The sequence below is a fragment of the Pogoniulus pusillus genome, chromosome 1 (assembly GCF_015220805.1).
Source record: "Pogoniulus pusillus isolate bPogPus1 chromosome 1, bPogPus1.pri, whole genome shotgun sequence".
Classification (NCBI taxonomy): domain Eukaryota; kingdom Metazoa; phylum Chordata; class Aves; order Piciformes; family Lybiidae; genus Pogoniulus; species Pogoniulus pusillus.
Genome location: NC_087264.1, coordinates 31,953,840 through 31,971,706, shown reverse-complemented (window position 1 = coordinate 31,971,706; position 17,867 = coordinate 31,953,840). Strand labels below are relative to the sequence as shown.

Genomic DNA, 17,867 nt, shown 5'->3' with positions numbered 1-17,867 from the left:
GGAACAGGACTCAGAGTATTTGCAGCCCTACGGACAAAAAAAATCAATCTTTTACAATACAGAAACCACCATAGGACCTTGAGCTTCTTTTGGTTCTAAACCGCAGGTGAGAAAATCATAGAATCACAGAAACTTAGAATAGCTCAGGTTGGAAAAGACCTCAGAGCTCATCTCCTCCAACCTCCCCACCAAGAGCAGGGACACCTCTCAGCTAGACTCAGCTGCTCAAGGCCTCATCCAACCTGGCCTTCAACACCCCCAGGCAGGAGGCAGCCACAGCCTCGCTGGGCAGCCTGTTCCAGAGTCTCACCACCCTCCTATAGAAGAGCTTCTTCCTCAGCTCCAGTCTAACTCTGCTCTGCCTCAGCTTCAAACCATTCCCCCTTGTCCTGACTCTAGACACCCTGACGAAGAGTCCCTCTGCAGCCTTCCTGCAGGATCCCTTCAGCTATCTGAAGGCAGCAGCAAAATACGCACTAGGAGAAGCTGTCCCTGTATTTTTTTTCGATAACACAAGGCAATACTGAAGAACAATATTAACCTGGATAACATCACAGATTAATATTATTATTCTTTAATATGACATTAACAATATTATAGTCACTTCAGTTACATTAAGGTGAACTGAACTGCTTGATTCCTCCAGCCTCAATTCAGCTATCAAAAGAGAGGCATAGAAATTCTATTCCAAATCTAAAACCAGACAGCAGGGACCTCCCAAGTCTATTTGATGCCCTGTTGCTTCACAAATCTGACTTTTAGTCCCCTCATTGTAGAGTCCCCATTTCTGCACACATCAACTGTAGCCAACCTGATTTTACTTTGTTCCATGTCGCTGGGTCAGCAGAGGCCAGATGAACCCAAGGGAAAGCCACAAACGAGCAGGGGATTGCTGTTCAACAACGGCAAAGAGCCATCGTGTAGGGAATTATATCTGGAATGCCTTTGAAGGGTTTTTTGGCTGTGTTTTCATATCCTATATTGACAGGTATCAGGACAAATATTTGTATGTGAACAATGTCTGACTTCCTGCACAGAGTTGCCCTGCCGGCATTTGAGCCTGCAGCAGATTATAGTTGATTAATATCATACAGCAGAAGAATTCCTAACTAAGCAAGTCACGGCTGTCATGCAGACAAAGCCACTCTGCTTTTAGAACACTTAGAAGACACTTCTGCTGGCTGCCCATATGACAAAAAGGACCTGAGGTGACTCATGAACATCTGATTGCCCTTTTAGAGAAAAAAAAAAAACACCACTAAAAAAAAGCTTTTATTTTATTTTCTGTATGCTATGCTATCAAACTTACTGCTTTGGGTTAAAGAGTAGCTACAGAGGACAAAACAGAAGAGGAATGACAGATATTTAACATTGACTTTTTAACCTTAGCTCCCAAAATTCAGGGCATCTGAAGAGAATATTGCTTGATAGTGCCTGCTGGCAGTGCCCAGAAAGGGGATAACAGGACACAGGAGGGTATGTTAAATGTTGAAATAAACAAGATCATGCATTCTTCTTCCTAGCAAATAGGGTCCACCAACTACCTCTGAAGCTCCCCTCAAAGCAGCTGGGCCCTTGGAGCTTTTATGCATTTTGGAGACCAGTCTAAAATAGTAGTTGGGGTTTTTTTCTGGCCAGCAGGAAACTCTAAATACGGTAATTTTTCAGCTTGTTTTGCTAAGGAACAGGTCTTATGCAATGATACTGTACATCTGTCACTCCCTTTCATAACTCACAGTTCTGAAACAAGCTGGCTAAATTCATCCCAATTGGAAAGTCCCACAGATAATGAAATCCTCACACTTTAATGGTTAGACAGAGGACTGAAGCTGAAATTAGTCCTTCTGCTGGGAAAAGTCAAGCTAAACTCAATTGTTTTACTTTCTTTTTCCTGGCAGCTGGCTAGCCAGGGAACACCTGAGCACTGGGCAACTTGGCCTGGCTCTAATTTAGCTGCAAGTTTGTGCTGTGCCTTGTCCATGGGGTAGGACAGGAAGAAAAATGATCACAGGAAACAGCTAAACCATTGCAGTGAAGAGAAAAGTAGGAATTAGAATCAGATAATCTTTTAGGTTGGAAAAGACCTTAAAGTTCATTGAGTCCAACCAAGTTCACCACTAAACCATGTTCCTCTGCACCACCTCTACATATCTTTTAAACACCTCCAGGGGTGGTGACACAAGCACTCCCCTGGGCAGCCTGTTCCATACCTCACTACTCTTTTAGTGAAGAAATTTTTCTTAATCATAGAATCACCCAGGTTGGAAGGGACTTCTGAAGGTCATCTAGTCCAGTATCTAACCTCAACCTCCTGTGGCACAACTTTTCCTTTTGTCCTATTCAGACAGCTGTAGAGAGTGAAAATGTCACCCCTCAGCCCCCGTTTCCCCAGGCTAAACAACCCCGGTTCCCTCAGCTGCTTCTCCTAAGACTTTGTGCTCCAGACCCCTCACTAGCCTTACCGCTCTTTGGTCATGCTCCATCACCTCAACATATTTAGGAGACAAAGTCTCAAATCCATTAGCAAAACTTCCACTGCTACAGCTCCCCAGTGAACAATTAATGAAATGTGGTTTTACACTTGGTTAATGATGGTATTCATAAGGAAAACACTCCCTAGACACCAATTTCTTGACATTGCCTTCTCACAAATTCACTTTTGTGTACATGAAGGCTCGAAATCTAACTTTCTTACAGGTTAAAATCTACTTTTCTTACAGTTCAAGGCAGTACTTTATGCAGGAAAGGAGGAGGAACATAAAATACCTGCTGTTCATTGCTGCTTTGGCAAAGAACTACTTTGAGCAGTGTTTCCACTGCCTCCTCTCCTTTGCCCTACTGAAACAAGGAACAAAGTAATCTCATCTCAAAGTGTCCAGAGTTTGATCTCCCTATCTATCCTTTATACCCTTTATGTGTAATTACTTAGTGTACATGCTGCAGTGAACCTTTACTGACTTCTGTTAGTAAACCTGATTTTAAAAACCTTTTTACTTATACAGAGAAAGGAAAAAAAAAAGATTGGACAATTACTGAAGAAGTAAGAAGGCAGCAATTACTGAACTGTGCTCTCTCAGTTCTCGATACAGTAATTAAGTTTCTAGCAGTAAAAGAGCCACACAGAACTTCTCAGATAAAATATATATCCTGAGGGTATGAGTGCTGGAGAAGAAGGTGAACAGTTGAGAGAAAAAAGCAAGAATATGGTACAAACTGCCTTGTTCTTTCAAGCAAGAATGGTAAGAAATAAGAAAATACTACTTTTTGACAGATTATGGAATTTTAAAAAAACACTTTAAAGAAAAAAAAAATCTTTAATTAATAATAAATACTCACTCTGCTTTTGACATCCTTTAGTTTGGGGAGGATTTCCAACCCAAATCCATCAGCTTGACCGCGGGTCCTATTTCCACCATTCATATAATTTCCAAAAGCCAGAATCAATCCTAAAATTTCCTTTACACTTGTCATGTTCAGCAAAGCCTGGAAAATGGATACCACTCTCTGTAACTTTGATTTGCACAAAAAATCTTACTGCTAATAGAAGAAAACTTGGGGTTTTATAAACCAATTTATTTTTGCCAAAGGTTTAGTTTATTGTGACCTACAACCCCCCTGGAGAAAGGGCTGCTAAAACTGATGCAATAATCAAACCTTTAAGAAAAGCATTTATTAGATTATCTGCCTAAAATGCTACATTTAGGTTAATTCACATGAAGCAAACTATGTGGCACCATGGAATGGTTTGGGTTGGAAGAGACCTCTAGTTGAGGATGTCATACTGACTGCAGAGGTCATTTAGTCCAATGCCCTCTGCAGTCAACATGGGCATCCTCAACTAGATCAGGTGACTCAGAGCCCTGTCACATACTATGCAGATGACAAAAAGATTCATGGAAGAAGACTTCTAAACATTCTCAGTAACCTTTAAGACTCTTACAGAGGAGGTAGTTTACCAAGAGTTTGCATAATGCACTGTCAGATGGAGATGTGCTCTATTTGCTGCTACTAGCTTAGACTTAGACATAGTCTGCTTCTCACTGGGCCTGGTGCTCTGGAAATTCACATTTCCAGATCCATACTCAATGCAGATATACCAGGGATAGGACTAAATTACTGTGTCTCAAACCAGAAATCTAGAAACACAGCTGAGAAGTAATAAAGCATTTGAATTTAGGTACAAAGGCTTCTAGCTTGTCTAAGAATCTGAGCCTATGAGCCTAATTCTTAACTTTCATAGAATCACAGTATGGTCTGGGCTGGAAGGGACCTCCAAAGCTCATCTAGTCCAATCCTCTCTGCAGTCATCAGGGACATCCTCAACCAGATCAGGTTGCCCAGAGCCCTGTGGAGCCTCACCTTGAATACCTCCAGGGATGGGGCCAAACCACCTCCCCAGGCAACCTGTTCCAGTGTTCCATAACCCTCATGGTAAAGAACTTCTTCCTCACATCCGATACAAATCTGCTCTGCTCTCTTTTCAAATCTTAACACCCAACCTTGTGGCCTTGCACTACATATGGAATACATCAGTTGTGGTGCGAGCTCCTCACAAGTAAACTGAGTGCTACAGCATTTTTCCTGTCATACAAACCTGATTCCCTTCCCTTTGGAAGGGAAGCACTAAGTATGCCTTTTTATTGCTTGAATATGCAAGAAATCCAAAAGGGTAGAGCATGGATACTCTGTGGCAGCAAAGCTAACCAAAAGTTAACGGTCAAATTGAAAAACAATAAGAATTAAATACTGTCCTGGCTAGGATGTGACCTTTTGGTCACTATTTAATTTCTCTTTTAATTCTTATCTCATTCTACTTATCATGTTTTATTTGTTATAATTCAGAGTTTTAACTTTAGTCCTTCGTAATAGAGAAACTTAGGTAAAGCTTTGCCAGGTACTAAAAAGTTCTGCTGCAGCAGGGTTAAAGGAATAAGCTAATCATGTGACAGGCATCTATTGCTGATGGTATCCACAGTGGCAGGCAAAAAAAGTACTTGTCTTAAGATAGTTTGCTATTTCATTTCTATTTTATGGAGGTTTTCTATTACTCTACTTAATGTACAAAGCACTCAAACCAATGCAAAATTTCCTATGTAAAGCATAAGACACCACTCACAATTCCCCTCCCCTCTTGTTTTATTTTTAGCTAACACAATTAATCTATTTTTATATTCATGAAATTCTAATAACCAGGCTTAGAGGTTTATCACTTATGGTTAAAAAAGAAGGAGCATAGATGTTCTACAACCTCCTTCTGCTTCCATTTAGCTTCCCTCAGGACTCACCTTGGAGACCCGTGTTATGATGTCGACTTTGCGATGCACTGATGTGATCCCCTCGGAGAACATGGACTGGAAGATGATGCACCGAGCTCGCTCAGTGAAGTTTGGGATCTGAGATAACTCATATAAAAACCTGGGGAGGAAAAAAGTGTTAATGAAACTTTCTATTTCTTATCTGTGGGAGGCTATAGTGGATCAAAGCTGCAGTGGCACGAGTTTGACACACAAATGTGGATCAAATGTGATAGGGTTTGCAACTGTTATATCCTTTATGCTGCATGTATTAATATCAAGAAAAACAAAGACATTAATTGTTATCACAATAATCCATTAACCCATTGGAAGAGCTGCTCTGTAATATCATAAATCCAGACTACAGTTAAAAAGGAGAAAAACATTAAAAAAAGATGAGGAAAAAAAGTGAAAAAAAATCCTCAAGCAGAAAAAGAAAAAAAAGAAACAGAGAAAGAAAGAAAGAAAGAAATGAAAATAAAAAGAGAAAAATAAAAACAAAGAAAGGGGAAAAATAAATAAAGGGAGAAGGAAAGGGGAAAAGAACAAAAAAAATGAGAAAGAGAAAGAAAAAGAGAAAATGAGAATGAAAAAGAGGAAAAAGAGAAAGAAAAAGAGAAAATGAGAGAAAAAGAAGAAGAAAAAGAGAAGGGAAAAGAGGAATAAAAAGAGAAAGAGGAAGAAAAAACAGAAAGAAAGAAAGAAAGAAAGAAAGAAAGAAAGAAAGAAAGAAAGAAAGAAAGAAAGAAAGAAAGAAAGAAAGAAAGAAAGAAAAGAAGAAAGGAATAATAAACGAGAAAAATAATAAAAGTGAAAGAAACAGAATAAAAGAGAAAGAACAATGAAAGAAGAATGAGCAAAAAGAAAAAAAGAGAGAGAAAAGGGAAACTATGAAGAAAAAGAAACTGAAAAATAAGTGAAAAAGGAAAAAAAAAGTGAAAAATGTAAACAATATAAAGAAAGAAAAAAAGGAAAAGAGAACACAAAAAGAAAAAAGAAAAAGAGAGCACAAAAAGAAAAACAGAGAAAGAAAAAGCAAAGGAAAGGGCTCCAGAGTCTCTCTGCCGTTGCTGTTCTTACTCATGGTTTGGCTTCCTTTAAGAAGGTGTCCAGCAGAAGGAAGCTCCCTGTATTCCCACAAGGTTGTTTCAGAATGCAAAACATCTGCCAAGAAATTTCTCCCGATGCTCAGCCTCCACTCTCTTTCCCTACCGTGCACCACAGTGCCAACTGCCCAGCAGCACGCCGTGTGGCGACGCACCTAGGCTCTCAAGCACTTACAGTACTTACCTTAGCCCTCGCTCAGCAGGTACCCACTCCTTATCTGCTCTCAGACATGCACTTTCTTCATCAGCCTATTTCAGCTTTCTTCCTTTAACTCTTTGGTAAAGACAAATAAACAGAGGCAGAGCTACCAGCTCCACTGTGGGTATTACAAACTGAAAGCATCCCAGCGGCAGGAGCGATGCCTCCCTGCTCTCTTCTCCAACTCACAGTGTAAGAGCTTGGCTCAACAACACAAAAAACCTTCTGCATTTCTTACAATAAAAGGATCTGCATAATTTACTCTGTGGGCTGTGGGTCTAGGATCCAGGTTGAGAGTGCAGGATTTCAGGGCTAGAGATGCCTTCCTGAAATCCAGAAGCAAGCTGCTTTAGAAAGCCTCCTAATCACCTCTCTACAGATGTAGCCTCCTTAACACAACGATTAACATTTTTCTACCTCACTGAGTGGTGGGAAATGTTGTGAACCACTATTAGTTTGAATTCTTACATTTATTTTAATTGTTTCTGCCATCTGATTTCTCCAAACTATTTCTGTTTTCTTACAATAAACACTATTGGCATCTTTCACTTTGCTTTATGAATGTCTCACACTGGCAAAGCTTTGCTGAGGCATAATGTCTGTCCACAAATCAGCAAAATTCACCTGTGGTTGGTGTGACATTTTAATTGGAACACAGTATTTTTTCCTCATCTTTTTCTTTCTTGCACGATGAAAAAGTCTACTGTGAGAGAAGGACTGGGGGGGAGGATGGGACTGGCTTGGCTCTCACACTTAAGCAGTGGGACAAAAAAGAAATGCCAAGCTGGTATTAATAAAAATGCTTCTTATTGAGAATGAATGGTATTACCAGGGGAAAAAAAGAGGGTATTTTGCACTTTGTGTGAGAGAAACAGAAGAGAGAAAAGCTCAAACTGCTTCAGTAAAGTGCTCAAATCCATAGATTTTAGAAGTTAGAATTTAAAAAGGCAAATGAGATCTAACCTTGCCTGTCTTTGAGAAGAGAACTATCTCCTACATTGCTGGTCATGGCAATCACAGAATTGTCAGGGCAGGAAGGGACCTCAAGGATCATCCAGTTCCAATCTCCCTGCCATGGGCAAGGACACCTCACAATAGATCAGGTTGCCCACAGCGACATCCAACTTGGCCTTAAAAGCCTCCAGGGATGAGGCTTCCACCACCTCCTTGGGCAAACTATGCCAGTGTCTCAACACCCTCATGGTGAAGAACGTCTTCCTAAGTCTAATCTAAATCTGCCCTCCTCTATCTTGGATCCATTCCTCCCAGTCCTATCACCACCCAACACCCTATTTGCTATTTCTGCAAATTTAGTCTGAGAAAAGCATGGGTTTGACTTAAGTAATGACAACAGGACTGGGACACAGCTTTGTGATGGGTTTCTTGTTGCTACACTTCTCATGGCCTGAAAGAAACAAAGAGAGTTTGTGTTTGGATCTCTCTGAGGTCCATCTTAACTGCTCTCTTGCAGAAACTGTAAACAAAGAGCACATTTACTTGAGAACTCTTTTATCCTACCAGAATCTTGTAGTAAACCACTTGATCACATGTGGTCAGTGCCCCAGAAAACTCACAGAGTGCATCATCAGTGAGCTGGCAGATGACACCAAGGAAGGTGGCAGTGTGGATCTGCATGAGAGTAGGGAGGCTCTACAGAAGGACTTGGAGAGATCAGATGATCCATGGGCCAGTGTTAATGGGATGAGCTTCAATGAGGCCAAATGCCAGCTCCTGCCCTTGGGCCACAAAAACCCCAAGCAATGCTCTAGGCTTGGCACAGTGTGGCTGGAAAGGGTCTGGCAGTACGGAACCTGAGGGGTGTAATCAACAAGCAGCTGAAGATGAGCCAGCAGTGTGCCCAGGGGGCAAAGAGCGCCAATGGCATCCTGGCTGGGATTAGAAATGCTGTGTCCAGCAGAAGCAGGGAGGTGATTGTCCTCTTGTACTCAGCTCTGGTGAGGCTACGCCTCAAGTACTGTGTTCAGTTTTGGGCACCTCAATACAAGAGCAATGTGGAGGTGCAGAGGAGGGCAAGGAAGCTGGGGAAGGGGATGGAGAACCAATCTGATGAGGAATGACCAAAGAAGCTGGGAACAGTTAGTGTGAAAAAGAGGAGGCTGAGGGGAGACCTCATTACTGTCTACAGCTGCCTGAAAGGAGGCTGGTGCTGGTGTCTGCAACCGGCTGATAGTTTAGTTTGCATTTTTACAGCCACAGAATCACTGAGGCTTAAAAAGATATTTAAGGTCATCAAGTCCAGCTGTAACCCAACTGCCAGGACCACTAAACCATGTCCTGAAGCACGACACCTACAGCTTCTTCAACACCTCCAGAGATGCTGATGCCACCACCTCCCTGGGCAGCCTGTTTCAACCCCTCACCACTCTCTCACTAAAGCACTTTTTCCTCATGTCCAATCTAAACTTCCCCTAGCACAACTTCAACCCCTTTCCTCCCATCCTATCACTGGCTACTTGGAAGAAGAGAACAATGCAGCCTCACTCCAAACACTATTCAGGTAGCTGTAGAGAGCAGTAAGATCTCCCCTCAGCCTTCTCTTCTCCAGACTAACCAACCCCAGCTCCCTCAGCTGCTTCTTGTACAACACCCTACAAACCCCTCCCCAGCCTCCTTACTCTTCTCTGGACACCCTCCAGCACCTCAATGTCTTCCCTGTCCTGTGGAGCCCAGAACTGAACCCAGCACTCAAGCCATGACCTCACCAGGGGTACAGGGGCACCATAACTGCCCTAGAGGGGCACAATCACTTCTAATTCTCACTGAAGAAAAATGAGTCTTATGCCCTGTAGCAAATTTTTCAAATTTAAGACTTTTCCCTCCTTAACCTATAGTACAGGTCCAACAAATCTCCACTTCTGTATTCAGGCTGCTTTAGAGGGTGCCTTAGACAACGAAACCAGCAGTACCTGTCCTACCTGACCTGCTGAGCTTTCAGAAGGGACATTTTGAAGGTCCAATAAAGTTTACATAAGAAAATCATCAACAGATTGTTACCCCCTTGAGGCCACATTTTAAGAAGTTATTTTTCTTCACCTATGTAGTAAAATAATAGGGTAATAACGGGGTAATGGAGACTGGCAGAGAGAATACAAAGAGTAATAATTGATACAAAGTAGCTCTTGTCTCTGCCATACTAATTCTTCCTGACTGATCAGGCGTAACTGCCTTAGTTAGAGTTCCTTACTTCTCATTGTGGAACAATGACAGCGCAAATCTAACTTTGTGTTTAATGAAGATTAACCTCTCTCCACTCTAACACAAGCAGACAACCCTTTGTAACTCTAGAGCACCACAAGATTCATCATCTCCAGAACACAAAACACATTAATATTTATTTCACTCAACAGATTACCAAAGATTGAAGCTCTGGAAAACATCAGCAAGTCACACAATGTATTTTTATGCCCCAAGGCAGGGCACTGAAAGCTATGGGGATGAGATGCAAGACAAGCTAGGATATACACTTGTTGGGTATTTGTCTCTTAAGGCTAATCCAAGAGTGATAAGCCACTCTTCAAGTGTGATATCCTCTTCTTCTCCCAGTATTAGCCTTCTCCTTAGTGGACAGTCACAAATGACTGTTTAGCTGCTTGTCTTAGGGGAAAGAGAAAAATAATTCTGCTCTTCATCACTAACATTTTAATGGGGAAAAAAAAAGGTATGGAAATGTCATACCTCTGACAACAACCAATCACATACTGTACCTGCTGTTTCACTTCTTCCTCCCTCTATCCTTTATAGAAAAAAAAAGGTACCAAAACGTAACACCTCTGACATCAACCAACCACAGACTGTACCTGTTGTTTCACTTTTTCCTCCCTCTACCCCTTCTCATGCCACAGACAGCAGGAAAGGCAAAAACAGGCAAAAGGGAAAAGGAAGCAAGTTGGCAGAGAGGCCTCAGGGCAGTAGGGTGCATTGCAAGTAGAAGAGAATGGAAGCGCAAAGGAAAAAGCAGCAAAGTAGCAGAAGACAAACACCGGTGGTAGGCTAATACCTGAAATCAAAGGTATGCCCTAACATACAGTCCAGGTTTACCACTCTGCTCCTGGACTCTTGTGGTTTTCACCTTGGTCTAAGGTTTATCACAACAGAAGGAGTAACACCTCTAAGTTTTTCATCCTAACACTTGTCCCAGGAGATGAAGTGTGAGATCAGCCCTGCAGGTCTTCAGCTGGCATGACCAGAGCGTACGCTGTATCTTTGCCGCAGGACACACCAAAACTCTCTGTGCTGCTCTTTCAGGTAACGAACAGCCAAAAATCAGTCTGGCCCCGCTTTACAGCACAGTAATTTAGCCCTCAAATCTCCAAGAGAAGAAACAAATGTGAAAAGGAGACCATGACTTTTATGGATTCAAGACTACGTATTTTATCAGTTCTGGTGGTCCAAGCTGATATAGCAAAATCTGTGATGTCTGAAAAAAGTCAGGTGCTGAATCAAAAACAGTTCCCTTATTAGCTACCACAGAATAAAGATCAGGATTTCTTTTAACACAGCAGCAAACAGAAGGATAAAATGCTACCAAAAATATCATCTTACTGTTCTGGTTTATCCAGTAGCTTCAGTTCTTCCTCTTTTGAAGTCTGGTAATATTGCTTGATTTTCTCCAGTTCATCCTTTTGTGCTCTCTGAGTGAATAATTAATAACTAATTAGTAACAAATTAATGAATTATTAATTTAGCTCTTTGTTGGCAGGTAACAATTCAACTATACAAAAGAGTTGAGGTATAAAGATCTGTGATAATAAATAAGTCTTGAGGCCTATGTACTAGAGATGGCCACACAGCAGAGGATCCTTGTAGAGCACAGGATACTTCACACAGTTTAGGTTAGAGAAGTAGCTCTGACACCTCTACAGCCAGCTTCAGGCTCACACAGTTCATGACTACAGAGCACCTCGGGTAAGGACAGCAACGGCCCAGCGTGAGTTAACTGCTTCACAGACCTTTACAGCTTGAGTGAGGAACATTCAGCGCAGGAGCTCAAAACTACCCATAAATACAGAGTGTATTTGCCAGCAGTTCAGGAGAGCACACTGGTGGACAGGATGCCTTTTGGTCTATTTCAACCTGATTTCAAGGCCACTCCACTGCTTTAAATTTCTGGTAACTAAGAACTAAGCCAGAATGAGAAATAAGCAAAGTCACTAATTTCTGTGTTATTTATTATGTTACTGTGCTGGAATATGTCCAGAGAAGGGCCATGAGGATGGTCAGAGGGCTGGAGCTCCTCACCTACAAAGACAGGATGAGAGAGTTGGGGCTGTTCAGTCTGGAGAAGAGAAGGCTCCAAGGAGACCTTATTGTGGCCCTCCAGTATCTGAAGTGGGCTACAAGAAAGCTGGGGAGGGGCTTTTTAGGATGTTGGGTGGTGATAGGACTGGCAGGAATGGATCCAAGATAGAGGATGGCAGATTCAGATTAGACTTTAGGAAGAAGTTCTTCACCATGAGGGTGGTGAGACACTGGCACAGGTTGCCCAGGGAGGTGGTGGCAGCCTCATCCTTGTAAGTTTTCAAAGACAGGCTGGATGTGGCTGTAGGCAGTCTGATCTATTGTGAGGTATCCTTGCCCATGGCAGGGAGATTGCAACTGGATGATCCTTGAGGTCCCTTCCTGCCCTGACAATTCTGCGACTCTATACATTCCCCAAAGACTTTTTCTGTACAATGTCTCTGGTCTAAAATGGCAACATACAGCAAAACTTAACTTTTTCTGCATCTAAAAGACTGTGGAGACTACCCACAGCTTTCCCACAGCTCACTTACATTTTCATATAGTGCTTCCAGTGTTTCCAGATCTACTATGGAGTCATCAACGCACAGGATAGCTGTAGAGAAGACAATCACAGATTAGGTTCTAGAAAGCATAGCAAAGAGTTGGATTCTGCTTCCCGACAAATGGCCTAAAGAGACCTGACCTAGCTACAGAACATATTTATATCTGTTGAACATTTTATTGTCTTCAGAACTTTAGTTTGTTCTGACTTCAGGCCATAGCACTCTCACAACAACTTCATAGAAACTGTCTCTGGACAATGGAGTCTTACTTTTCCCCTTCAGCACACTCAGCTGGCAAAAATCCACCCTGCCAGGCATTCAACTGATGGCACAACTGACCAGGCAGGAAGGTAGATGGGACCAGACAAGGAAGAGCACAGATTTCACGGTCACTTAGAAAGCTGGAGAGGAAGGAATTGAAAACCAGAGTGTTTAGGTCTCCTTGTGTGCATCGAGAGCATGGAGACAAGAAAACAGGAATATCTGCTTGCCATGGGAAGGAAACAGGTGGACAGACTTGCAACATTTGCCAGTTGCAAATTTAGGAGCACAAAAGGTTGTGCTGCAGATCTTTACAGTACGTTCACAGAGCAGCTGGCATTCGAGTTAGCTTTAGCCACTAGAAAATCACCCCCATAACATTTTTCAGAGAGATGATTTTAAACATCACAAAGACACCTAAAGTACACTCTTTCAGTGATTAATTAGACCTCATTACCCAAAAAGGAACTGCTTCTTTAGTTACAAACATTGCTACATTTGTAACGCATGGCATGAGGTGCTCCCAGCCTTTGCAAATCTTGCTGCAGCTTATGCAGTGTATGGGGACTCTGAAAACGAAGCAAGATTGGTCCACAGAGCTCTCTCATGTTCTCTGATGTTAACTTCCAGCAATCTACAAAATGAGCAATGGAAGAAAATGGGTAATTTTTCTAAACTAAGCTTTTCATCAAGATTCATAATGGCACTGAGCACAACTCCTTAAGTCCTGACTTATGTTTAAATGTCACCAGGAACATTAATCCCCAAAAGAATCAATCTTAAGGCCTCCACCAGTTTTCCACATAGGCAGTGGCTCATCACCAGCTAGTACCTGGTAACTTTTAATTTCAGCTGCATTACTTTTCTTCAAAGGAAACTTAACTGCTTAGGAATTTGGCAGATTTTTAAAGGCTCTTGCTGCACTTGCAAGCCAAGTTTGAAAGGGGCAAGGCACACATCTTTAAATAATTATTTGAAAGTAATAAGCTTTCGCCTGCTCTTCCACCCACCCCATGATTTTACATTGTGAAATTTAGCAGCAGGCTAGTAAATTTTCCCTGTGGCAGCCTAATTAATTTTATTAAAAGGCCAAATGACATTTAGAATGCTTTAAAATTTTGCCTGTCAATTATGATTTCATCTGTTGATCCTACACCTTGGTTAGAAGTAAAGGGTTCCACAGAAGATGATGGTAGCAATGAATAAAAGCAACGTCTCAAATGAGATTTTGCCCTGTCAGAAAGATGCAAGAAGAGCTCAAGAATGAAACCAAGCACAAAAATTGGACAACTGAGCTTGAAAAAAAACTTTGTAGGAAGAAAAATCATGAGAGATTGAATCTGTGAGGTCATCTGCTGGCTCAAGCAAGACCCTTCCAGAAGCTTCATTTTCTTCTGTATCATCCAGTGAATAAGCTATGAGACTGGAGTATCTGCTGGAAAATTTGTTTCACTTTCCAATAGATTTATTTATTGAGATTTTAAAATCCACATATTGAGGTAAAAAACCTCCCCTTGGGTTTTCACTTTCATCCTCTTCTGGATTATTCCAAAATCTGCTTAGGAGAAATGGATTTGTCCATTGCTGGAGGTAATTGGAATGCACATTGGAAATGCAAACTGCATAACCAACATTAGATATTTTTAGGTACAGATCTATTAAACTGAGAAGAAGTGGCTTGAAAATAAGAACATTTTAATAAGAGTGTGAAGATTTGCACATCTAGCTACTCAGAGGTTTGCCACAACAAAGACTTCAAGATCACTCAGTGATTTTTACTACTCTAATTCCTTAGTCATATTTCTGTGCTGAACATCATTTTGCAGTGACACGAGAAGACAAAAAATGTTTTGAGATTAAATAAATAAAATAGAATCTGATAAATGAACAGATTTTAAAATTAGCAATTATCAATGTTAAGAGACAAAAATCAATGTTAAGAGACAGCCATACAAATTCTTTTCTCTTTTGGACAGGTATGTGATTGTATAAAAGGACCAAGAAAATATTTGCTGATTTCCTTACTGTAGAACCTATCCTGTTGTCATTGGCAATGCCCATGCACACAGACATGCAGTATTCAGCATGTCTGCCCATGCAGACAATGCCCATGCAATTTGGTACTCAATTCAACACTAGGAGAATAATGTATGCAGAAACACACTCCCCAAAATCAAGATAGAGATGTATGTAGAAACACACTCCCCAAAAGCCAGGATATTGATGTAAGCAGAAATATACTACCCAAAAATCAGGATATTGATGAATGCAGAAATACACTACCCAAAATCAAGACAGTGATGTATGTAGAAACACACTCCCCAAAGGTCAGGATATTGATGTATGCAGAAATACACTACCCAAAAGTCAGGATATTGATGTATGCAGGAACACACAACCCAAAATCAGGGTACTGATGTATGTAGAAACACATTCTCCAAAATCAGGAAAATGATGTATGTAGAAACACACTCCTCAAAAGTTAGGGTATTGATGTATGTAGAAACACACTCCTCAAAAGTTAGGGTATTGATGTATGTAGAAATATACTCCCCAGGAGTGAGAAGGGGTGCCAAAATCCAGTCTCCTTTATTTACCCTTTATGTATTTTACTGTATTTGTATTTGTCTTCAGCTCTTTTTCCATCCAAGCTGATCAAACAACGTCAGACACATTTGGAGCAGAAAATAAAGCCAAGCCTATGTAAAACAATGAAGATAGCTGATTTTTTTTTATTTTTTTTTAAGTAGCATCGATTTGGAAAGGCTGGAAGCAACCCCTAAATTCACAGGTGTCTGAGTATTCTCCCTCTTCTTATAACATGGCATGTGCAATATATTCACAGTATGCAGTGCACATTAAGTCGGACTGGGGCAGCCGAAGAAAACCCCATTACACTAGATCAAAGAAACTAATTATTTTACTTTTTGCTTAAGAGTTACAAGGACCAAAAGCTTCTTAATTGTTCTGTGAAACCCCAACCCCCCCTCCTAATCATATGTATATTAACATTTGTTCAGTGAGTAAAACCCTTGCTAAGTTTAAGGACTGAGCCGTGATACTTTGCAGCGTTAAATCTCACTACAGCAAGGCTCACAGAAGTAAAATATAGATGAAGCAGCATAAATCTACAAAAGAGGCTGCAAAGCAGTGAAGAGCTATTACAATATCAATCCTCATCGGTGGCTTTTACTTTTATCTTGCTCTCTAGTTAGCTGTCCTCCTTGCACTGTCAGCTCAGTCAGAGGATTTCACCTACACCTCACAATATGTTGAAAGGAAGTCGACTCACGCTGTGAAAAGCTGGTAATTTTATTGGGTTCCTCTACCTTTAAAAAAACTGTTACTTGGCCAAGTCTGGTTTCTGAGATCCTTTCTTGCAGGGAAATAGAGGCAAACATTTTTATGTGGCCTACGGTGTCTGCTCACAACGAGAAGAATTTATATACGCAAGGATCATTAGTGCAGGGTCGCAGCCATTAGGATATAATAACCGTCAGGCAGGACGAAAAACAGATCAGCAGCGTGCGTTCAAACCAACAGGCACACATCAAAACCCCTGCCAGCTACACTGCACATGCTAAGAGTACTGCTGCAAGTAGAAGCTCACACCAAAGGCAGCTTTTAAGACTCACATATTAAAAATGAATCTGACTGTCAAAACCAGATTCCTGGCTGCGGAGATTTTCCACATACTCTCTTTTATCACTTCAAACATGCAAAAGCAGGGAAAAGCTGAGAATTTAAAGCATACTGTGTGCAGGCTGCATACCACAGCACGACTCAAAGGTTAAGTATGAAAAAAGAAAATTCTCTCCTCTTAACCAGCCCTAATGCTGACTCTGATATGCAGTCCTGGTCCTACTAAACAGTTTGATTAAACCAGGGTTTAATTCCTGCTGACAGAGCTTATATATACTCAGCAGTATCAAACCACTTCAGGCGACAATTAAACTGTGAAGAAATCACCTTAAGCTGCTCTCCGAAGACAAAGCAGAACTATGACAGATAAATCAAGAGAAAAAAAAAGCTTCCCAAAGGTGCATTTATTTGACCTGGAAGTACTTCACTGTTCTATGGAGCACATTCTGCTGAGTAAGGCTTGAATTCTTGGGAACAGGAAGCCTGTTCCTGGGAAATTTAAATTAAATTGTGCCTGATGTAGTCAATTAGAAAATGACAATGGTGATTAAATACAAATCCCTGCATGGCCAAACTGCTTAGAATAGCCAAATTGCTCTGCTTTACTTCAGAGAAATTGATATGTCCTCAAACTATTTAAAGGTTTTCTCCAATATTTAACTACCACACTACATAAATAGACATTGAAATATACATTACAAAGAAGTCCTATGGGCATGGTGTAGGTTTAGAAGACTTAAAGGAGCTCAACTCCTGCAAGAAGTCATCAGCAAAAAACTCTGGCACCCCTGGTAACCTACCCACATCATCCTGGGTGCCCAAGGCAGATTCACAAAACCATTTGTTGTGCATTTGCCAGAACAAAGCAACTAACTTGTAAAGAAAATTGCTTCCCAGTTTCTGACACGAGCATGTAGCTATCTTTGTACTTCAAGGACAGTGTACATAGAAGGCAGACATGTGATCTTCTATGTAGGTGGAAAAGACAAACAGCTCTGGAAGAGCTTTTAAACCCTGCTCATCTATTACTTCCATCCTGCAAAGTATTTCAGTTGAAACACCAATAAAACTCTTTTCACGTGATGCAAGTAAGAAATACTCCAAAGCATTTATCTTTAGCTGGAAGTACTTCCAAAATACAAAAGAGAAAGGAGCAGTGAGAACAGTTGTTTTGTGCTGTTAGTTAAAACTACTGGGTTTAACTACTGGGACTCAGAAATTGAGAGCACATTAAGGTCTGCAGATTAGAGTCACTTTGGAATAGTTTGCCATATATATATATGTATGTATGTATGTATGCATAGCACAGCCTTTCACGTGCTAAAAAGCATGCCTGGTTGTCTGAAATTTAGACATGCCATAAACAACAGCACAATGGATCCAGATACCTTCTATGCCTTTCATTAGAGAAAAAGCAGACAAGAAATCCCAGGATGATACTGAATTATCATTGGGCTGGTATTAGTCGGGGTGAGTTAATCTGCTGTTGACACTCTGCCAATTATTTACTCCACTACGTTGGCAATGGAGTCTAGCACAAAGTTGGAGAGACTCAGCCTAA

The 17,867-nt window shown here is 41.1% G+C and overlaps 1 protein-coding gene across 1 annotated transcript in view; it reads right to left on the bottom strand.

Annotated features, from left to right (window-relative positions):
* The window catches only part of LOC135177581 (formin-like), a 129,375-nt gene that overhangs the window by 57,896 nt on the left and 53,612 nt on the right, over positions 1 to 17,867 (bottom strand). Inside the window, exons 7-10 of the mRNA XM_064147772.1 lie at positions 12,392 to 12,453; positions 11,163 to 11,251; positions 5,286 to 5,415; positions 3,337 to 3,483 (exon numbers count right to left, since the gene is read on the bottom strand). Coding sequence (XP_064003842.1) covers positions 3,337 to 3,483; positions 5,286 to 5,415; positions 11,163 to 11,251; positions 12,392 to 12,453 — 428 coding nt within the window. The remainder of the gene's footprint in view (positions 1 to 3,336; positions 3,484 to 5,285; positions 5,416 to 11,162; positions 11,252 to 12,391; positions 12,454 to 17,867) is intronic.